The sequence below is a fragment of the Nyctereutes procyonoides genome, unplaced genomic scaffold, assembly GCF_905146905.1.
Source record: "Nyctereutes procyonoides isolate TBG_1078 unplaced genomic scaffold, NYPRO_anot_genome, whole genome shotgun sequence".
NCBI lineage: Eukaryota > Metazoa > Chordata > Mammalia > Carnivora > Canidae > Nyctereutes > Nyctereutes procyonoides.
The window spans coordinates 68,482,700-68,505,869 of record NW_026575046.1 but is presented as its reverse complement, the minus strand read 5'-3'; the positions used below and the strand labels follow the sequence as shown (position 1 = coordinate 68,505,869).

At 41.4% G+C, this 23,170-nt stretch overlaps 1 protein-coding gene across 3 annotated transcripts in view; it reads right to left on the bottom strand.

The window, feature by feature from the left end:
• The window catches only part of DNA2 (DNA replication helicase/nuclease 2), a 55,363-nt gene extending 42,982 nt beyond the window's left edge, over nucleotides 1-12,381 (bottom strand). For all 3 annotated transcript variants that reach the window (XM_055324775.1, XM_055324777.1, XM_055324776.1), the window contains exons 1-5: nucleotides 12,226-12,381; nucleotides 9,763-9,945; nucleotides 8,698-8,881; nucleotides 6,207-6,352; nucleotides 1,552-1,683 (exon numbers count right to left, since the gene is read on the bottom strand). In XM_055324775.1, the coding sequence (XP_055180750.1) occupies nucleotides 1,552-1,683; nucleotides 6,207-6,352; nucleotides 8,698-8,881; nucleotides 9,763-9,945; nucleotides 12,226-12,296 (716 nt within the window). In that variant the 5' untranslated portion in view covers nucleotides 12,297-12,381. The remainder of the gene's footprint in view (nucleotides 1-1,551; nucleotides 1,684-6,206; nucleotides 6,353-8,697; nucleotides 8,882-9,762; nucleotides 9,946-12,225) is intronic.
• Between the last annotated feature and the right edge of the window lie 10,789 nt (nucleotides 12,382-23,170).

Sequence of the window (23,170 nt, the reverse complement as noted above, 5' to 3'; positions counted from 1 at the left end):
GCCCCGGTGGCTCAGCGGTTTAGCGCTGCCTTCAGCATGGGGTGTGATCCTGGAGACCTGGGATCGAGTCCCGCGTCGGGCTCCCTGCATGGAGCCTGCTTCTCCCTCTGCCTGTGTCTCTGCCTTTCTCTCTCTCTCTCGGTCATGAATAAATAAATAAAATTTAAAAAATAAAAATAAAAATAAAAAAGAAATCTCATACAGGTCACTTAATGATAGCAACCTTCTAAAATGATTACAAAATTCTCAGAGAATTCTAGCAGTATGTAAAAGGTTGTAAAATTTCCAAACACTTTTTTTTAATTTCCAAATATTTCTGATGAAACAGACCATTTCTGAGACTTTATTTATTTATTTATTCATTTATTCATTTATTCATGAGAGAGAGAGAGAGAGAGAGGGGGGCAGAGACACAGGTAGAGGGAGAAGCAGGCTCCATGCCGGGAGCCCAACGCGGGACTCAATCCCGGGACTCCAGGATCACGTCTTAGGCCAAAGGCAGGCACTAAACTGCTGAGCCACCCAGGGATTCCCCCCATTTCTGAGATTTTAACGCCAAGAAATAACTGTCCCATATGTCAACCCTTCCACTTGCATGCCCTCATTCCTCCTCCAGCACTCAAGACATAGCTGACCTCCCATCCCTCAGGATGAATTGTCCTCTCTCTATGGAATTCTCCCCATTGGCATATGAACTCACTATATCTCCTATCCTTATTTTTTTAAGATTTTATTTATTTATGAGAGACACACAAAGAGAGAGAGAGAGGCAGAGACACAGGCAGAGGGAGAAGCAGGCTCCATGCACCGGGAGCCCGACGTGGGATTCGATCCAGGGTCTCCAAGATCGCACCCTGGGCCAAAGGCAGGCGCCAAACCGCTGCGCCACCCAGGGATCCCCTATCTCCCATCTTTAAAACAACAACAAGCCTCTCTTAGCCCCACATAAGCCTCTGGCTACCAATCCATTCTACATGCCCCTCATAGAACAACCTCTCAGTACAGCTGTCTACCTCTCGGTCTCCAAATCCTCCACTACCATTCTCTCTTGATACCCTTCTTATCACATTTTCTCTCTTGGAATCACTGCTGACTATTCTTTCCCTCACACTCCACATCCAATTCAAAACCTAGCAGTTCTTTTTTTTTTTTAAGATTATTTATTTATTTATTCATGAGAGACACAGAGAGAGGCAAAGACACAGGCAGAGGGAGAAGGAGGCTCCCTATGGAGAGCCCAACGTGGGACTCGATCCCAGAACTCCAGGATCACGCCCTGAGCCAAAGGCAGGCTCAGACACTCAACCACTGAGCCACCAGGCATCCCCAAAAGAAATCTTAAAAAACACTGATATATAAAAATCAGAATATTTTAGTATAATGAAAATAGAATTTCTATTCTTTATTTTTTGTTCTAGAAAGACACTCAGGACTATAAGCCAAAAAAAGCTAATTTTACTAACTCGAACTTTAAAAAGCTTTAACTGAACGTACAGAATAAAATCCTGATCTGAACATATGAACACGATATAAACAAAATAAGTTTCTTACAGAGAGAGCTGCATCTTTGGTAAGTCAGTTGAAGTGTATTTATGCATAAAATCTCCGGCCCATTTAGAAAATGAAGGAAGATACTCTTCTACTTCTTGTTTTACCTCCTCTTGATTCAAATTTAAGCGATACCTGCCAAAACAAGAGATGAAACAAGAAAGCACAAATATGAAAAAAGTAAATAAGGACCAAAACATCCAAACAAACAAGCTACCCATTAAGTAATCAATGAATGTAAAATATGATGTATACATGGGGCACCTGGCTGGCTCAGTCAGTGGAGCATGCAACTCTTGATCTTGGTGTCATAAGTTTGAGGCCCATATTGGGGACAGAGTTTACTAAAAAAAATAAATCATTTTATAAATATGGGGTACACATACAATGGAATATTATTCAGTATTAAAATGGAAGAGAAAAATAAATAAATAAATAAAATGGAAGAGAGCACAGCCCTATCAGTTCTCCAAAAGAACTGGTTCACCAGAGAAGACAAAATTAGCAACTCTAGTTCTGCCAAGATTCTTTCTCCTGAACACAGTAGCAACCTCAAGCTAAAAGAGAAGCTGAAATTCCTCAGGGGAGCAACTGCTTTTTTTTTTTTTTAAGATTTTATCCATTTATTCATGAGACACAGAAAGAGAGAGGGGCAGAGACATAGGCAGAGGGAGAAGCATGCTTCATGCAGGAGGCCTGATGTGGCACTCGATCCCAGGACTCCAGGATCACGCCCTGGGTTGAAGGCAGGTGCCAAACCACTAAGCCACCCAGGCGTCCCAAGGGAGCAACTGCTAATACCAGAAAGCCCCAAATGATCACACAGACTACCAGAGGCAAAGCTATCCTTGCAAAAGGCTCCTTGAAATCTGGCTGTTTCCAGTTGATAAAAGAAGATGTAGGTAAGGATGTGAGAAAACAAGGATTCATACATTGCAAAAATATAAATTGGGACAATGCCTATCAGAGTAATTTGACAATAATTATCAAAATGTTATTTCTTTTTCTTTTTTTTAAGTTGCATTGATTTAAGTAATCTCTTCACCCAACATAGGGCTCAAACTCACGACCCCAAGATCAAGAGTTGCACGCTTTCTAACTGAACCAGTCAGGCCACTCTCAAAATTTTATTTATTTATTTATTTATTTTCACTCTCAAAATTTTAGATGTACCCAAACTGGATCCTGTCCTGGAAGGAAAAAAATGCTATAAAGGACATTATTGGACAAAAATGTGGAGATCAGACAAAAGTATTGTAGCCTGAAAGCAAGGTGAGCAAGACCAGCTCTACCCACTGCAGTGGAGGCTCCTGAGCCCACAAGGCACACCAGGATGTCCAGGGCTCTGCTGAGCCTGTGTCCAGCCTATGGCCAGTGTCTTCACGGTATATAGCCCATCGTATATACCATGATATATACTATTTAATATTAGAAGAAGAATCTACACACACACACACACACACACACACTTATTTAACAGGTTAATCCAAGTAAAGAATATATGGATATTGGGCAGCCCGGGTGGCTCAGCGGTTTAGTGCCACCTTCAGCCCAGGGCCTGATCCTGGAGACCCGGGATCCAGTCCCACGTCAGGCTCCTTGCATAGAGAGCCTGCTTCTCCCTCTGACTGTGTCTCTGCCTCTCTCTCTCTCTCTCTCATGAATAAATAAATAAAATCTTTAAAAATATATATAAAGAAAGAAAAAAAGAAAGAATATATAGATATTATCTAAAATAACCTTGCAACTTTTCTCTAAATTTGAAATTATTTCCAAATAAAGTTTTTTTTAATATTTTAAGTGCATATATTCCCTAGCCCAACAATTCTAAGTTTTTAACCCAGATATACGCCCTAGAGCTATGAAATAAAGAATGTATAAAGGTATTTCTTTTAAAGACTTATTTACTTATATGAGAAACAGAGGAGAGAGAGGGAGAGATCATGAGCAGAGGTAGGACCACAGGGGGACAGGGAAAGAATCTCAAGCAGACTCCACCCTGAGCATAGAGCCCAACACATGGGCCCACAACCCACAAGATCGTGACCTGGGCCAAAATCAAGAGTTGGACGCTGAACCAACTGCACCACCCAGATGCCCCTAAAAGTATTTTTTACAGGATTGCTAACAAAAGCAAAGATTGAAATACTTAAATAAATAATATGAAATATTTATTTAAGAGGTGGGGGATACTTAAATAAATTATAGTACATCCATATAATGAAACATTATGCCATTATTAAAAAATAATGGGATGCCCAGGTGACTCAGCAGTTGAGTGCCTGCCTTCGGCCCAGGGTGTGATCCTGGAATACTGGGATCAAGTCCCACATCAGGCTCCCTGCATGGAGCCTGCTTCTCCCTCTGCCTGTGTCTCTGCCTCTCTCTCTCTCTGTGTCTCTCATAAATAAATAAAATAAAATTTATTTTAAAAAATAATAAGACAGCTCAGGGGTGCCTGGATGGCTCAGTCCATTGAGTGTCCAACTCTGGATTTCAGCTCAGGTCATGATCCTAGGAGCTGAGATTGACCCTGCATCAGGCTCCGCACTGGGCTGGGTGAGGAGCCTGCTCAAGTTTCTCTCTCTCCCTTTCTTTCTGCCCCTAAACCCCACCGCAAGCTCTCTCTCCAAAAAAAAAAAAAAAAAAAAAAAAAAGAAGAGAGACAGCTCAGTAAGTACAGATACAGAATGTTCACCAAGATTTAATCTTCAAGTGCATAATAATGTGCATAGTATTCTACAATTTACCTAAAAAAAAATATATGTGTAGATACACACACACACATTGTCACACATAAATGTTTGAAATCTCTAAGAAAGAACATACAAGAAACTGATAACAGGGACGTCTGAGTGGCTCAGCAGTTGAGTGTCTGCCTTTGGCTCAGGGCATGATCCTGGAGTCGCAGGATCGAGTCCCATATTGGGCTCCTTGCATGGCGCCTACTTCTGTCTCTGACTCTCATGAATAAGTAAATAGAATCAGAAAAGAAAGAAAAGAAAGAAAAGAAAGAAAAGAAAGAAAGAAAGAAAGAAAGAAAGAAAGAAAGAAAGAAAGAAAGAAAGAAAGAAAGAAAAGAAAGAGAAACTGATAACAGTGGTTGCCTTTGGGGAGAGGAACTAGGTAATGAAGATGTGGGAAGAAAGGACTTACTTCTTAACATATATTCTATACCATATACAATATGGTATAGACAAATTTATAACCTTTTTAGGAATAATAATTTATTATTTTAAAAAATACTACACAATTGGGTAATCTTTCTAAATAACTTCCTCCAATGTCTTGGAGCTGTTCTTCATTGTCATGATCTCCTTAGGTAAATTCTTCCCAGTGTTCTAGTTTTCACAGAGTGGATAGTCTATAACTGGTTATTTAATATCTTCTGCATTAAATTCTCCCTTTTTAATTTTAGCCAAGTCACAGCAAAACAACATGTAACAGCCTTTCTTGAGATTATAAAGGTAGGATCTTTAAGCCTAGACTTTTAAAGGTATTAACAAGAGGGTAGAGCAAAAAAGATAAAAACTTGGGACACCTGAGTGGCTTAAGCGGTTAAGCATCTAACTCTTCTTTAGTTTTATTTTTTTTAATTATTTTTTTAAGATTTTATTTATTTATCCATAGACAGAGAGAGAGAGAGAGAGAGAGAGAGAGAGAGAGAGAGAGAGGGAGGCAGAGACACAGGCAGAGGGAGAAGCAGGCTCCACGCAGGGAGCCCGATGTGGGACTCCATCCCGGGTCGCCAGGATCACACCCCAGGCTGCAGGCGGCGTCAAACCGCTGCACCACCGGGGCTGCCCTTTTGTTTTATTTTTAAAAGATTTTATTTGGGATCCCAGGTGGCTCAGTCACTTAGGCATCTCCCTCTCTCATAAATAAATTAATAAAATCTTAAAAAAAAAAGATTCTATTCATGTATTTGAGAGTGAGAGTACAAGCATGAGCAAGGGGAGGGGGAAAGGGAGAAACAGAGGGAGAACCAGGCTCCCCACTGAGCGGGGAACCCAATGCAGGGCTCAATCCCAGGACCCTACATCAAGACCTGAGCCAAAAGCAGATGCTTAACAGACTGAACCACACAAGCACCCCTAATAAAAATATTTCTGTGAAAAAAGATGGTTTCCAATAGGAGTCATAACAGAAACAGCAGAATATGCCAACCCCTCTGCATGTAGTCACTCATAAAATGCCAACGATCAGCCATTTGTGGGTTTATGTATATTCTCTCTACTGTCACAAAAAGTCTACAAAATTGATATTATCACCTTTTTCAAAATCTTCAAGTAACCTATTCAACCCCAAAACTGGTAAAGGTAGAATTTTAAACAAGGTCAATCTGACTCCCAAACTCATAGAATTTACAGTGTGTCACATTTCTAGAAGTAAGGCAAAACGTATTTCACACTCGCAGAGAGCAGCTGGAGAGTCTACTGTGCACGTGTACAGAATATCCAGCTATTTTTAGCTCAAAGGTTTCTATTCTGCAATTTTAGAAGCTCTTCACAGAACTGCAGGGGGTACTACAAATCCGGATCTGCATTCTAGTATTACTCTGATTTATATTTAATAGTCCAAAAACCAATACCTTATAGATTCCAGGAAAGAAGTCCTATAATTAAATAGTACCTCCAGTACATCTTGTAATTACTTACATTTCTTTGAGATGCCGTATTTCTTGAACAGTTTGAAAAGCAAATTCTTGTAGTTTTTCTGGGGCAAAGCTATTGCTTATTGCTTTTTGAAATACTTCATGAAGGACCGTACCAATCAGCATTTGGCGTGTGGCTAGATCAGAGCTCTATTCAAAGAAATCACACATTTTGTTTCAAACATATTAATAGACATGATCCCATACTTATTACTTATCCTATTAAACCACCACAGGGACACCTGGGTGGCTCAGTGGTTGAATGTCAGTCTTCGGCTCAGGGCATGATCCCAGAGTCCTAGGATGGAGTCCCACACCGGGCTCCCTGCATGAAGCCTGCTTCTCCCTCTGCCTATGTCTCTGCCTCTCTCTCTCTCTGTGTCTCTCATGAGTAAATAAATAAAATATTTAATTAATAAATAAATAAACAAACAAAACCACCACAGCTGGCAGCCCGGGTGGCTCAGCGGTTTAGCACTGCCTTCAGCCCAGGGTGTGATCCTGGAGACCCAGGATTGAGTCCCACCTCAGGCTCCCTGCAGGGGAGCCTGCTTCTCCCTCTGTGTCTCTGCCTCTCTCTCTCAGTGTCTCTCACGAATAAATAAATAAATCTTAAAAAAAAATAAAAATAGGGCAACCCGGGTGGCTCAGTGGTTTAGCGCCTGCCTTTGGCCCAGGGCTGGAGACCCAGGATCGAGTCCCACGTCAGGCTCCCTGCATGGAGCCTGCTTCTCCCTCTCCCTGTGTGTCTCTGCCTCTCATTAATAAATAAATAGAATCATAAATAAACAAACAAATAAATAAATAAATAAATATAATTGACAACTAAGACTATTGGAAAATGTCTATTTAGGTATTTCTCCTTCCTTTATTTTTTTTTGCTCAGCTGTATTTTTGGTTTTCTACATATATTTAAATTATATAATCCTAAAAAATATCCTGAAAGGAAGAAACCGTTTAACAAATGAAACCGAGGTTCATCAACAAATGGCACTGAAACAAAGAGGGTGAGTACAAGGCAGAACTAATATAGACTAAAAGAAATTTAGTGGACATACCAACCAAACATAATACAAAGACCTTGTCTGGAGGCAGGCACCTGGCTGGCTCAGTCAGAGGAGCACACAAATCTTGATATCAGAGTTGTGGGTTCAAGCCCCACATTGGGGTTAGTGACTAGTTAAAATCTTAAGGGGTCCTTGGGTGGCTCAGTTGGCTAAGCATCTGACTCTTGGTATCTGCTCAGGTCATGATCTCACGGTCATGGGATCAAGCCCCAAGATGAGCTTTCTGCTCTCAGTGTGGACTCTCTTCAAATTCTCTCTCCCTCTGCCTCCCATGCTCTCAGATAAATAAAATCTTTAAAAAATAAAATATATAAAATCTTTTTTAAAAAAGAAAGATAAAAAGAAAAGACCTTGTTGGATTCTGACTGATTCTAACAAACTAAGTAAAGATTTTTATTTTAAAGATTTATTTATTCATGAGAGCCACACAGAAAGAGGCAGAGACATAGGCAGAGGGAGAAACCGGCTCCTCGCAGGGAGCCCAATGTGGGACTCGATCCCGGACCCCGGGATCATGCCCTGAGCTGAAGACGGACGTTCAACCACTGAGCCACCCAAGCGTCCCAAAGATATTTTTTGGGGACTTTATTATTTGAAAGAGAGAGAACATGTGCACACAAGTGAGTGAGAGAGAGCAAGAGTAGGGGAGAAGGGCAGAGGGAAGGAGAGAGAAGCAGACTCCCCAGAGTGGAGAGCCCAATACAGGGCTCGATCCCAGGACCCCAGGATCATGACCTGAGCCGAAGGCAGACACTTAATCGACTGAGCCACCCAGGAACCTCTAAAAAGATATTTTCAATAAAAGACATTAAAGGGGCACCTGGTGGCACAGTTGGTTAAGTGTCTGATTGTGGATTTCAGCTCAGATCACTCTCTCTGGCTCATGAGATGGAGCTGCCAGTGGCTATGAGCTGAGCATGGAGCCTGCTTGAGATTTTCTCTCTCTCTAAAAATCAAAAAAATAAAAATAAAAATAAAAAAGATACTATAAACTAGGCAGTATATTAATTTAAGGGAATTACTGTTAATTGTATTGTGTATGGTAAAGATATGTTTATACTTTTAAAAGATCCTCAGCTTTCACATACTTGCAAAATAATGTAATGTTTGGGAACAGTAAAATAGGTACACAGCATTTACTTTTTTAAAAAAAAGTGTAGGATCCCTGGGTGGCGCAGCGGTTTGGCGCCTGCCTTTGGCCCAGGGCGCGATCCTGGAGACCCGGGATCGAATCCCACATCGGGCTCCCGGTGCATGGGGCCTGCTTCTCCCTCTGCCTGTGTCTCTGCCCCTCTCTCTGTGTGACTATCATAAATAAATAAATAAAAATTAAAAAAAATAAAAAATAAATAAAAAATTAAAAAAAAGTGTAAAAGTACTCTCTAACTCTAAAACCCTGTAGAAATATTAGCTGTTAAAATTATTCACCCTAAAAGTTTCACTCAGGACAGCTCTTCTCATACACCGAATACTACTGGCTATGCTTGTGCCAGAAATCAGCATGTCTGGATATAGAATCAAATATCCAAAATCTTCATCTATTATCCAAGTATCAGATAGGCAGTCTCCCTCCAAATGAATGATGTCCCCTGGCTCCACTGGTACAGAGCACCTACAAATAAAGCAAAGTATACATAGTTTAGATTCCTATGTTTAAACATATTAAGGAAGTGTCAAAAAGTAAATGACTATTTTATCAAAGGAATAGTAAATTTGTAAATTTCTGGGTCTTCAAAAAAATTTAATACCAAGGTGTAGTCTTTTGAATGACTCCTGGTCACTCTACTCCTTTCTACCTTTGAAATACACCTGAGAATACTCAGGGGTTTTCCTTAAATATCAAAAAAGAAAACTGCTTGGTATTAGCATCACCTACTGTAAAAGCTATCAAATCTTTAATAGTGTTAATACATAGCTCCAATTATGGATTAGGTTGTTTCAATAATAATTCTCTCATTGTTAAGGCTTGTAGCATGTCTACAGCTTCTCTAAGACTTGAGGCATAATGCCAAACCCAAAGTGTTAAGAATAAAATCATATTTATAATTTTTATCTAGACAAAGAGTCTAATAGACAAAATTAGACCTCCACTTTCTCTGCATTTCCCTTTCACCTCTCACATACCATACTTTGCTGAGTAGAGAAATCTAGGATTTAAGAATGTTCTCATGTTGTAATTAATTTTGCTATTAATGAAAACAATTATGAGTTTTAAGCTGCAATCTTAAAACAAAATGTATTAGGAAATTTCGGAAGTAGTCATTTAATAAGGCCCTTTGTAGTTAATTTTCAAATGACAATTAAAATCAAGTTTTGGAATAAGGGCCTTGAAATGCTGGGGTAATAAGCACAATTTTTACATGGTATTAGTTCAAGTTCATATCTTCTCCCTTTATTAACAATTAAATTATAGCAACATCCACACAAGTCCATATGAGGAGTTTTAAAATAGTAATCTTAAGCCAGATCAGTGCCCAGTCACACGAAAATTACCAGTCATTCCTAAGGATACACAGTTCTTTATATTCTAGTGACTGGGAAGCAGTGATGATTAGGTGCTTTTCATGCTTTTCTTCTTCATTCTGTACAATACTGACTGCTAATACCAGGTACCGATTATCCACTCCTCGGCTCAGAACTGTTTTAGAAAAGGAAGCTTCCGTCTGCTTCTGAAATCTAAAGCATATACAAACAAAACTACTGTAGCATGAAATAAGAAGCCATCCAATTTCCTTTAACAACAAACAAACCTTCTCAATTTTCTAGGTGTGTTTTTTCTAGAAAGCTTATCACAATGACCATCAGCTAAATAGGTAAAAATTAAGAGAGTAAAGGCATAGCAGAATTCCTATGATTAAAAACTTCCCAGGGGGGATCCCTGGGTGGCGCAGCGGTTTGGCGCCTGCCTTTGGCCCGGGGCGCGATCCTGGAGACCCAGGATCGAATCCCACGTCGGGCTCCCGGTGCATGGAGCCTGCTTCTCCCTCTGCCTGTGTCTCTGCGCCCCTCTCTCTCTCTCTCTGTGACTATCATAAATAAATAAAAATTTAAAAAAAAATTAAAAAAAAAAAAAAAAACTTCCCAGGGATCCCTGGGTGGCGCAGCGGTTTGGCGCCTGCCTTTGGCCCAGGGCGCGATCCTGGAGACCCGGGATCGAATCCCACATTGGGCTCCCAGTGCATGAAGCCTGCTTCTCCCTCTGCCTATGTCTCTGCCTCCCTCTCTCATTCTGTGTGACTATCATAAATAAATAAAAATTAAAAAAATTATAAAAAAAAATAAAAATAAAAAATAAAAACTTCCCAGAAGTAATGCCATTTAAAACATGTTTATGATACGGATTTTTCCAAATACTGTATAAGTTCTAGTGAGGAGCTCTGTGGGACATCCATGATCATGAGGATTAAGGATAAATTGCAAAACATAAAATAGCAAATTCCTACCACTGGTGCAAACCTCCCCAAAATACATGCAAAAGGAAATGTCTTGGACACTATTTTTTTTAGTAAATGAAAGGGCTATTTGTTAGGGAAAAGCATAGTGTGGGTGGTTTGCTGAAGTCCTACTGTGAACCACAGTATTTTATTAAACTTTAAGCCTACTTAGAAATCACCTACTCCAAACTACTATTTAATGAAGAAAATCCTTTTTTTTTTTTTTAAGATTTTATTTATTTATTTATTCATGAGAGACACAGGGAGAGAGGCAGAGACACAGGCAGAGAGAGAAGCAGGCTTCATGCAGGGACTCCAGGATCACACCCTGGGCGGAAAGCAGGTGCTCAACCTCTGAGCCACCCAGACATCCCAAGAAAACCCTTCTTTAAAATCTCAGTGAAGGGCAGCCCGGGTGGCTCAGTGGTTGAGCGTCTGCCTCCGGCCCAGGGCCTGATCCTGGAGACCCGGGATCGGGCTCCCTGCGTGGAGCCTGCTTCTCCCTCTGCCTGTGTCTCTGCCTCTCTCTCTCTCTCTCTCTCTGTGTGTGTCTCATGAATAAACCATCTCTTTTTAAAAGAATAAAAAATAAAATAAATTTCAAAAAAAGATTGTATTTATTCATGAGAGACACAGAGAGGCAGAGACATAGGCAAAGGGAGAACCCTCGGGAGCCCAATGCAAGACTTGATTCCAGAACCCTACGATCACGACCTGAGCTGAAGGCAGATGCTCAACCAGAGCCACCCTGGTGCCCCTATGCAGGATACTCTAATGGCTCTAGAAAATATTAAGTTTCTCAATACAATAGTCTTTCCAGTTTAACTACAGTCCTGTCAGTGACTGTACAACAGAGTCTAAAATCATTACCTCTCTACACCCAACCCGAGGCTCTGTTACTTGGGGGTCCCCTCATTCACCTACTCCAGGAAGCCTCAGGCCATGAATTCCCCAAGGGCAGCCGGGATGCCTTAAGGATCTCGCAAAAGATAATGCTGAACAAAACTCAAAATGCACAGACCCGTCAACAAAAATTAGCATCATTATTATTAATCGAAAATAATTCCACGTCGTAATTGTGGGTCACGCTGCCCTGACCATTTAATCCAAGTCGAGAGTAGAGCGTTCTCCTGGGAGAAGTTTCTCCGACTAAACACTGAGAAAAGTACCTAGCAGCGGCAATCTCCCTTTATGAAGGCATTTAAAGTGCTGGCCCTCCCCGAATTCCGGCAAGTGACACTAAGAGCAAACAATCAACTACTGGGTGAGCAGTCTTCGGGCTCCGGCCCCGAGGGTGGCGGCACAGAGAACTCCAGCTGCGGAAACCCGGCGCGCGCCCAGGGGTCCCCCCGCCCGCCCCGGCCCCGGCCCCGGCCCCGGCCCCGGCCCCGGCCCCGGCCCCGGCCCCGGCCCCGGCCCCGGCCCCGGCCCCGCTCCCGGAGGCGCGGAGCAGCCTCTCCCGCTCCCTCCTTTCAAATCTCCCGCCAGGATCCCAGGCCCTCCCTCCCTCCGCTCCGCTCACTGCTCCGCCGGCGGCTCAGTCTCTCCCCCGAGACTCTTCTTCAACAGCCCCAGCTCTTCCAGTTGCGCCATGTCGGGCGCGGAAAATGCAAACCGTGGTCAGGTAAAACCCGGGAAACCTGCGGCTCCAACGAAAAAAAGAAGCGCGCGCTGTAAGGCGCCGTGCGCATGCGCCCTTCCGCTGTAGTCCCCAGTGACCTGCGCGAAGGGGGCGCCTCCGGGAGGGGTGGGGTTAGCAGCCTTGGCTCCCTTGCCTTAGGCTGAGGAAAGCGGACTCTTCAGAATCTGGCCCAGACTAAATGCTCCCGCCCTGTCTCTAGACGTGCCAGCCCTTGCTCACACAACCTGAGGACAGAACCAATTGCCCAAACTCAGGCGTCCCTTGTTAGCTTGCAGATTTTTCCATTTTTGGGGAGAGGGAAACAATCTCTCCTCTTTTGTATTTTTTTAAGATTTTATTTTATTTTATTTTTATTTATTTTATATTTTATTTTATTTTATTTTATTTTATTTTATTTTACAGAGAGAGAACATAAGCAGGGGGAAGGGCAGAGTGAGAGTGAGAGAAGTAGCTAGGAGGCTGAGCAGAGAGCCAGCCCCTGGTGAAGCTCCAAAACCAAAAGTCCACACTGGAGGACTGAGTCATTCTGGAGCCCCTCCTCTTTTTATTTTTTTTTGTTTGTTTGTTTGTTTGTTTTAGTGGAAAAACCCATTGAGAAAATAGAAGCTGTCAGGGACTTCCTCATCATGCCACAACTAAATATATAAAAGTACTAATACTTGTACTTGTCTCATAACCTATTTACACTTTTTTCTGCAGTGGCCAAAAGCAGTCCACTGATCAATGAATGAGCAATCCTACTTGTACTCATTCTCAAGGGCATTGCTTCTTCAGCTGTTTCGACATTCTCTTGTACAGTCAATGTGGCCCTCACTATTGGGTTGCTCCCAGGCTTGTAATATGGCCCAGTATCTCTCACCTTTTTTTTCTTTTTAAAATGTATTTATTCATGAAAGAGAGAGAGGCAGAGACATAGGCATAGGGAGAAGCAGGGTGCCTGCAGGGAGCCCCACGCAGAACTCAATCCCAGAACCTCAGGATCAGGCCCTGAGCGGCAGCTGCTCAACCACAGAGCCACCAAGGCATCCCTATCTCCCACCTTCAGAAGATGTTACCTTGCAGGTGCCTGGATGGCTCAGAGGGTTAAGCAGTTAAGCGTCTACCTTGCTCGGGTCATGATCCCAGAGTCCCGGGATAGAGCCCCACCTGGGACTCTTGGCTCAGTAGGAAATCTGCTTTTCCCTCTTCCTGTGTGATCTCTCTCTCCCTCTTCTCTCTCTCAAATAAATAGATAAAATCTTTTTTAAAAAAATAAGGGACACCTGGGTGGATCAGCCATTGAGCGTCTGCCTTTGGCTCAGACATGGTCTTGGGGTCCTGTGTTGGGTTCCCAGCAGGAAGCCTGCTTCTCCCTCTGCCTATGTCTCTGCCTCTCTCTGTGTCTCTCATGAATAAATAAATAAAATCTTTAAATAAATTAAAAAAAAAAAAAAAAGATGGGACGCCTGGATGGCTCAGTTGGTTGAGCCTTGGGCTGGGGGCATGATCCCAGAGTTTCATGGTCGAGTCCCACCTGGGGCTCCCCACAGAGAGCCTGCTTCTCCCTCTGCCTGTGTCTCTGCCTTCTCTCTGTCTCTCATGAATAAATAAATAAAATCTTAAAAAAAAAAGTCACATGCTGCTTGGACTGAGCCAGACAGGTGCCCCATCATCCAATTTTAAAATAATTTTTATTAAAAGCTTTGTTTGGGGGGAATCTCTGGGTGGCTCAGTGGTTTAAGCCTGCCTTTGGCCCAGGGTGTGATCCTGGAGTCCTGGGATCGAGTCCCACATCAGGCTCCCTGCATGGAGCCTGCTTCTCCCTCTGCCTGTGTCTCTGCCTCTCTCTCCTCTGTGTCATTCATGAATAAATAAAATCTTAAAAAAATAAAAAATAAAGCTTTGTTTGGGATGTCTGGGTGGCTCATTCGGTTAAGTGTCTGCCTTCAGCTCAGGTCATGATCCCAGGGTCCTGGGCTGGGATGGAATCCCACATAAGGATCCCTGCTCAGCAGGGAGTCTGCTCCTCCCTCTCTCTCTACCCCTCCCTCTGCTTGTTCTCTCTCTCAAATGAAGAAATCTTTTTTTTTTTTTTAAGTAGTCTTTTGGGGCATGTGGGTGGCTCAGTTGGTTGAATAATCAGCTCTTGATTTGAGGTTAGATCATAATCTCAGGGTCCTGGGATCCAACCTAGGTCAGTCTCCACACTCAGTGGGGAGTCTGCTTCTCTCCCTCTGCCCTCCCTCCTCCAGCTCAGGTGTAGGTGCTCACACTCTCTCTCTAAAATAAATAAATCTAAATAAATTAAATTAAATAAATAAATAAATAAATAAATAAATAAATAAATAAATAAATAAAATCTTTGGAATACCTGGGTGGCTCAGTGCTTGCACTCCTCCTTCCCCCCAGGGCGTGATCCTGGAGTCCTGAGATCGAGTCCCACATCAGGCTCCCTGCATGAAGCCTGCTTTTCCATCTCCCTGTGTCTCTGCCTCTCTCTCTCTGTGTGTCTCTCATGGATAAATAAATAAATAAATCTTTAAAAAAATAAATCTTTAAAAAAACAACAAGACTTTTAAAAAGTTGTGTTTTACATTCATGTTGATTCAATCAAACTTATGAGAAATCTCTTGGGGAAGAAAATGGAAAAGACTTGCCTCTGATAGGGATAGTCTACCTGTGACACCGCACTCAATTGGTTTTCCTCCAACCTCACAGGCCCTCCTCAGTCTCCTTTACTGTCTCTTCACTTTCTGCCCAATCTCTAAATGTTGAAAGTCCTCAGAGGTCAGTTCCAGACAAATTTCTCCATCTACCAACTCCCTAAGTTATTTCATCTCTTCTCATGGTTTGAGATACTATCTCTCTTTTGCCAATTCTCAAATTCACGTATATAGGCAAGGCTTTTCCTCTGAATTCAAAAATCCAACTACATACTTAATATCTACACTTAGAAATATTTGGGGCGAGGGGAGTCTTTCATTATAACATGGCCAAAATGGAATTTTAAATTTTATCCACAGACCTGCTATTCTTCTCAGTGATAGCACTATTCACCGAGAAGATAAGGCCAGAAACCCAGAAGTTATCCTGATTCCTTTCTATTACTACTCACATCCAATCCATAGGCAGACCTATAGATTCAGCCTTTAAAGTTATCTTAAATCTCTTCATAGGGCACTGGAGTAATTTAGGCAGTTAAGCATCTGCCTTCTTCTACTTGGGTCATGATCCCAGGGTCCTAGGATCAAGCCCCATATTGGGCTCTCTGCTTAGCGGGGAGCCTGTATCACCCTATCCCTCTGCCTGCCACTCCCCCTGCTTGTGCTCTATGTCAAAAAAATAAATAAAAATTTTTAAAAAGTAAGCATGAAGAGATCTTCATGCTTTTCCATTTCCACAGTCACTACCTAATCATCATCTCTAACATAAAAAGCCACAGCACACTCTTAAATGTGCTTTCACTTTTGTCTCCCTGCAATTCAGTCCCTTTCCCCAATATTTTATCATGAAAACTCTCAAATGTACAGAATTATATAAGAAAGTATATAATGAGGGGCACCTGGGTGGCATAATGGTTGAGTGCCTGCTTTCTGCTCAGGTAGTGATCCTAGAATCCTGGAATCGGTCCCACATCCTTCCTGCAGGAAGACTGCTTCTCCCTCTGCCTATGTCTCTGCCTCTCTGTGTCTCTCATAAATAAATAAATAAAATACTTTTTTTAAAGAAAGTATAAAATGAACTCCCATATAGCTATTACCTAGATTTTATAATTAACATTTTGCTATCTTTGATTTATCACATGTGTATCTATCCATACCTCTATATATCCATGAATTCAAGGTGTTTTTTTAAAATGTGTTAAATAAATAAATAAATAAATAAATAAATAAATAAATAAATAAATAAAATGTGTTAACAAATAGCAGGCATCAGCTCATTTCATCCCTAAACACTTTAGCATGAATATCATTATATCATTAGCTAGAGTTCAACATTTCTTTACAGTACTTTTAAAATTTAATGTAAATTTTACGTGTAAAAAAATTTTTTTTAAGATTTTCTTTATTCATGAGAGACACACAGAGAAAGGCAGAGACATAGACAGAAAGAGAAGCAGGTTCTCTGTGAGGAGCCTGATGCTGAACTCGATCCCAGGACCCCTGGATCACAACCTGAGCCAAAGGCAGATGCTCAACCACTCGCCACCCAGGTGCCCCTAAAAATTTTTTTAAAGAGCCCCTAAAATTTTTAAATTTACATTTAAAAATACACAGCTCTTATGTGTACCATTTATTAAATTTTGACAAACGTGTTTATTTATTTATTTTTTAAGATTTTATTTATTTATGCATGAGAGGGATCCCTGGGTGGCGCAGCGGTTTGGTGCCTGCCTTTGGCCCAGGGCGCCATCCTGGAGACCCGGGATCGAATCCCACATCGGGCTCCTGGGGCATGGAGCCTGCTTCTCCCTCTGCCTGTGTCTCTGCCCCTCTCTCTCTATGTCTCTCATGCATAAATATTTCATTTTCTTTTTAAATGTGATTTTTTTTATTTATGATAGTCACAGAGAGAGAGAGAGAGAGGCAGAGACACAGGCAGAGGGAGAAGCAGGCTCCATGCAGGGAACCCAACGTTGGACTAGATCCCGGGTCTCCAGGGTCAGGCCCTGGGCCAAAGGCGGCGCCAAACCGCTGAGCCACCCGGGCTGCCCAGACAAACCCCTACTAAGATAAAGAGTGTGTTGTCATCACTCCAGAAAAATTCTCTCATGCCCTAATCGAGAAGCAATAACTAGTCTGTTTTTTTATCTTTGTTTTTCACCAGTGATTAGATTTGTCTATTCTAGAACTCCATATAAATGGAATCATATAGTACACATGATTTTGTATCTGACATGCTTGATCATTTCTACACCTTTCAATGCAGTATGTCTGTTCAAATCCTTTGCCCATTTTTTTAAATTGCATTGTTCTTGGGGTTCCTGCCTGGCTCACTCAGTAGGGCACGGGATTCTTGATCTCAGGTTTTAAGTTCAGGTGGTATGTTGGGTGTAGAAATTACTTAAAATCTTCTAAAAAATTAAAATAAAATAAAATTGCATTGTTCTTTTATTATTGCGTTACAGAGATTCTTTATATAATTCTGGATACAAGACTTTAGTCAGATAAGTTTGCAAGTATTTTTTCTCCCTTCTGTGGTTTGCTTGTCATCTTTTTTTTTCTTAAGATTTTATTTTTAAGTAATCTCTACACCCAACATGGAGCTCGAGCTTACAATACCGAGATCAAGAGTTGCATGCTCTTCTGACTCAGCCAGCCAGGCACCCCATTTACCCATCTTCTTAGTAATATCTTTAGATATGCAGAGGCTCAAGTCTTTATGAAGTCTAATTTATCCATGTTTCTTCCATGCTTTTTGCTTCTTGTGACCTAAGAGTCTTTTCCAACCCATAAGTTATGAAGATATTGTTTTCTTCTTGAAGCTTGATTGTTCTTTTCTTTTTTATTTTTTTTAAGATTTTATTCATTTTTGAGAGAGAGAGCAGGAGCAGAGGGGAGCAGCAGAGAGAGAAAGAGAAGCAGACTCCCCACTGAGCAGGGAGCCAGACATGGAGTTCTATCCCAGGACGCCGGGATCATGACCTGAACTGAAGGCAGATGCTTACCCAACTGAGCCACCCAGGGGCCTTTCATTATTCTGTTTTTCATTTAGGTCCACAATCCATCTCAAATGAATTTGTGTGTGGTGTGAGGTAGAGATTGAATCATCCCCACCCACCATGTGCATATCCAGTTTTTCCAACAGCACTAGTTAAAAAGACTTTTCTTCCCCATAGAATTGCTTTGCCACCCTTAAATCCAATGACTATATAAGTATAGGTCTGTTTCTCGGCTCTCTGTTCTTTTGATGTTTGTTGATCTTTATGCCAGATCCTCAATGTCATAATCACTACAGCTTTATAGTAAGTCATATGGTCAGGTAGTGATGTCTTTGTTCTTTTTTAAGATTGCTTTGGGTATTCTAGGTGTTTGAATTTTTGTATAAATTTTAGAATCAGATTGTAGTTTCTACAAAAGAGCCTATGGGAATTATGGTTGAGATTGCATTTGATCTATAAATCAACTTGGAAAAATTTCTTTACACTCTAGAGTATTCTAATTCATAAACATGGGTTATCTTTCCATTTATACAGATCTTTAATGTCTCTCAGCAATATTTTGTAATTGTCAGTGTAGAGCTCTTGCACACCTTTGACTAAGTTGAAATATTTTACATTTTTGATGCTATTATAGATTTTTTGTGTTTTTTTCTCAAAGGTTTTATTCTATTATTTTTAATTTATTTTATTTTATTTTATTTATGACAGGCACACAGTGAGAGAGAGAGAGAGGCAGAGACACAGGCAGAGGGAGAAGGAGGCTCCATGCACCGGGAGCCCGATGTGGGATTCGATCCCGGGTCTCCAGGATCGCGCCCCAGGCCAAAGGCAGGCGCCAAACCGCTGCGCCACCCAGGGATCCCTATTCTATTATTTTTAAGATTTTATTTTATGTTTTGTGTAATCTCTACACCCAAAATGGGGCTTCAATTTACAACCCCAAGACCAAAAGTCACATGCTCTACTTATTGAGCCAGGCAGGCACCCCCAAAGATTTTTTTTAAAGATTTATTTTATTTTTTAAACATTTATTTATTTTTTTAAGATTTATTCATGATAGACACAGAGAGAGAGAGAGGCAGAGACACAGGAGGAGAGAGAAGCAGGTGCTATGCTGGGAGCCCGACGCGGAACTCGATCCTGGGACTCCAGGATTGCACCCTGGGCCAAAGGCAGGCGCCAAACCACTGAGCCATCCAGGGATCCCCTTTATTTATTTTAGAGAGAAAGAGAGCATGAGTGAGAGGGGCAGGGAGAAAGACAGAGAATCTCCAAGGAGACTCTGAGCTGAGTGTGGAACCCATTGCAGGCTTGATCTCACAATCCTGAGATCACAACCTGAGACAAAACCAAGAGTCATACGTTTCATTGACTGTGCCACCCAGGCACCCCTAAAGATTTTATTTTTTTAAGTAATTTCTAGACCCAGTGCACCAGGTGACTCAGTCACTTAAGTATCTGCCTTCCACTCAGGTCATGACCCCAGGGTCTTGAGATCAAGCCCCACATCAAGCTCCCTGCTCAGTAGACAGTCTGCTTCTCCTTCTCCATTCTCCTTCTGGTCCTCATGTTTATGTTCTCTCTGTCAAATAAATAAATAAAATCTTTAAAAAAAAGTAATCTCTATACCCAACGTGGGGCTCAAACTCACAACCCAGAGATCAAGACTTTCACGGTATACTAACTGAGCCAGCCAGGCACTCCTGAAAATTTTTTTTTTTTTTTTGTAAATCCTATTCCCAAGATAGGACTTGAACTCACCACCCTGAGATCAAGAGTTGCATGCTTTACAAAATGAGCCAGCCAAGTACCTATAAATGAAATTGCTCTTAAATTGTTTTCCAGAGTTGCTTGGTTGGCTCAATTAGTAGAGCATGCAACTCGATCTCAGGATGGTGAGTTCAAGTCCCATCTTGGGTGTAGAGATTACTTAAAAGTAAAATCTCATAAAGGTTGCATTAAAGCATTTCTTTTTAAATTTTTTTTTTTTAATTTTTATTTACTTATGATAGTCACAGAGAGAGAGAGGCAGAGACACAGGCAGAGGGAGAAGCAGGCTCCATGCACCGGGAACCCGACGTGGGATTCGATCCCGGGTCTCCAGGATCGCGCCCTGGGCCAAAGGCAGGCGCCAAACCGCTGCGCCACCCAGGGATCCCAGCATTTCTTTTTAGGGGCACCTAACTAACTTAGTGGTGGAGTATGTGACTCTTGATCTTGTGGTTGTGAGTTCAAGCCCTACATTGGGTGTAGAGATTACTTAAAAATAAATCTTTTAGGGGCGCCTGGGTGGCTCCGTTAAGCATCTGCCTTCAGTTCAGGTCATGATCCCAGAGTCTAGGATGGAGCCCTGAGTCAGGATTACTGCTTGGTGGGGAGTCTGCTTCTCTCTCTCTTTCCCTCTGGCCCTCTCCACCACTTGTTCTCTCACTTTCTCAAATAAATAAATAAAATCTGAAAAAAGTAAAATATTTGGGGGGGCAAATAAAAATTTTTAAAAATTTTAAATTATATATTTGAACAGCCCGGGTGGCTCAGCAGTTTAGCGCCTGCCTTTGACCTAGGGCGTGATCCTGGAGACCCTGGATCGAGTCCCACGTCGGGCTCCTTGCATGGAGCCTGCTTCTCGCTCTGCCCGTGTCTCTGCCTCTCTCTCTCATGAATAAATAAAATCTTTAAAAAAAAAATAATTATATATTTACCTTATATCCTAAGATATAAATTCACTTACAATTTCTAATACTTGTGCTATAGGTCTATTAAGAATTTCTAGGGAAAAAAAAAAAAGAATTTCTAGGGCAGCCTGGGTGGCTCAGCAGTTTGGCGCCTGCCTTCAGCCCAGGGCGTGATCCTGGAGACCCGGGATCAAGTCCCACGTTGGGCTCCCTGCATGGAGCCTCCTTCTCCCTCTGCCTATGTCTCTCATAAGTAAATAAATAAAATCTTAAAAAAAAAAAATCTCCCTCTATATGTAAACATGTAATCTGCAAATAGAGGGAATTTTGCTTCTTCCTTTCTGATCTTTATGCTTTTTATTTATTTTTCTTACCTATGTTCACTGGTTAAATAGAAGTTGTGACACTGGACATCCTTACCTTCTACCTGGTATTAGGGGGAAAGCATTCAGTATCTCACCAACTAGTATGGGGCTAGCTGTTGGTTTTTCATGGCTGTTATGGCTATCTAAGACTATATAAAAGCATAAACAAATCTCCCAAACTTTTTTTTTTTAAAGATCTTATCTATTATTCATGAGACACACAGAGAGAGGCAGAGACATAGGCAGAGGGAGAAGCAGAGGGAGAAGCAGGCTCCCTGTGGGGAGCCGGACAAGGGACTCGATCCCAGGACCCAGGATCATGACCTGAGGCAAAGGCAGATGCTCAACCACTGAGCCACCCAGGTGTCCCAATTATTTTTTTTCTTAGATGTGCATTAGAATTTACATCTGAGCCTGGAGGTTTTTTTTTTTTTTTTTAAGATTTTATTTTATTTTTTAACATAATCTCTACACCCAATGTGGGGCTTGAACCCACAACCGCAAGATGAAGTGTCTCATTCATCCCACCAACTTGAGCCAGTCAGATGCCCTGAGACTGGAGTTTATTTGTGGAAGAATTTTTGATAAATTCAATTTCCTTAATTGGCTATGCAGATTTTATTTATGGTAGTTTTGGTTGTAATTTTCAAGACATCTGTCGATTTCACCTAAGTTGTTAAATTCTTTGGCAAAGAGTTATTTAGAAATTCCTTATTATCTTTTCAATATTTGTAGGATCCAAAGTGATGTCCTCTCTTTAGTTGATATTAGCAATTTATGTTCTTTTTTAGTTATCAGTCTAGCTAGGAGCTTATCAATTAGTTGATCTTTTTCAAAGAACCAATTTTGCCGTTTGTTATTTTCTCTATTGTCTTAAATTTTGTTGATTTCTGTTTTAACTGCAAACTTTGTTGACAAAGCAATCTTTTTAATTTTAACGAATTTTATTTATTCATGACAGACACACACATAGAGAGAGACCGAGAGAGAGAGAGAGAGAGAGAGAGAGAGAGAGAGAGGCAGAGACACAGGCAGTGAGAGAAGCAGGCTTCCTGTGGGGAGCCTAGAACAGAACTCAATCCCAGGACCTTAGGATCACGACCTGAGCCAAAGGCAGATGCTCAATCACTGAATCACCCAGGTGCCCCAGTAGAGCAATCTCTGTAAAAACATTATCAGACAATTTTATTTCCCTGCTGAAAACCTTGAAGCATTTCCCATGGCATTTAGGATAAAAGACAAAATGATTACCATATCATGTAGAGCCCTCTGTGACTTGGCCTTTGTCTACTTCTCCAATACTGCTTGTTGCTACTCCTTCACTCACAGTGTTTCATTCACAGTAGACTTTTGACAATTCCCTGTCAAGCCAAGCTTTTTCTTGTCTGAAGCTCTTCTCTTCACCTGGGCCATTCTTCCCCCACAACTCTGCATGGCTATTTCCTTTTTATCCTTCATGTGTCAGTTTAAAGTATAGCATATCAAACTTTACCCTGACCATTCTAAAGTAGCTTTCTGGTCTTTACACCTGACAATTATTCTTTATCATGTAATCTACTTATTTAATAAGCGCTTTCCATAAATTATCATTTTTTATTAGTTTATGTTTGTAGACATGTTCAAATTTGACATTAGAATTCCATTTGGATAGGATACTACTGTATTGAAGTACAACGCATTACTAGCATTATGGCTAGTAGAGTAGGCTATAGGTTTAGACTGTCTGAATTTGAATCCTAGATCCACCACTTACTGTATGAATTTGAGCAAGTTATTTGATCTCGTTGGACTTCCATTATTCCATCCGTAAAAAAAGGAATATTAAATAGTACCTATCCTATAGCTGTTGTAGAGCTAAAGCATCAAAAGTGCAGAAAACAGGGATCCCTGGGTGGCGCAGCAGTTTGGCGCCTGCCTTTGGCCCAGGGCGCGATTCTGGAGACCCCGGATCGAATCCCACGTCGGGCTCCCGGTGCATGGAGCCTGCTTCTCCCTCTGCCTGTGTCTCTGCCTCTTTCTCTCTCTCTCTGTGTGACTATCATAAAATAAATAAAAATTAAAAAAAAAAAATTAAAAGAAAAAGAAAATTTAAAAAAAAAAAAAAAAAAAAAAACAAAAGTGCAGAAAACAAACCATGAAACATA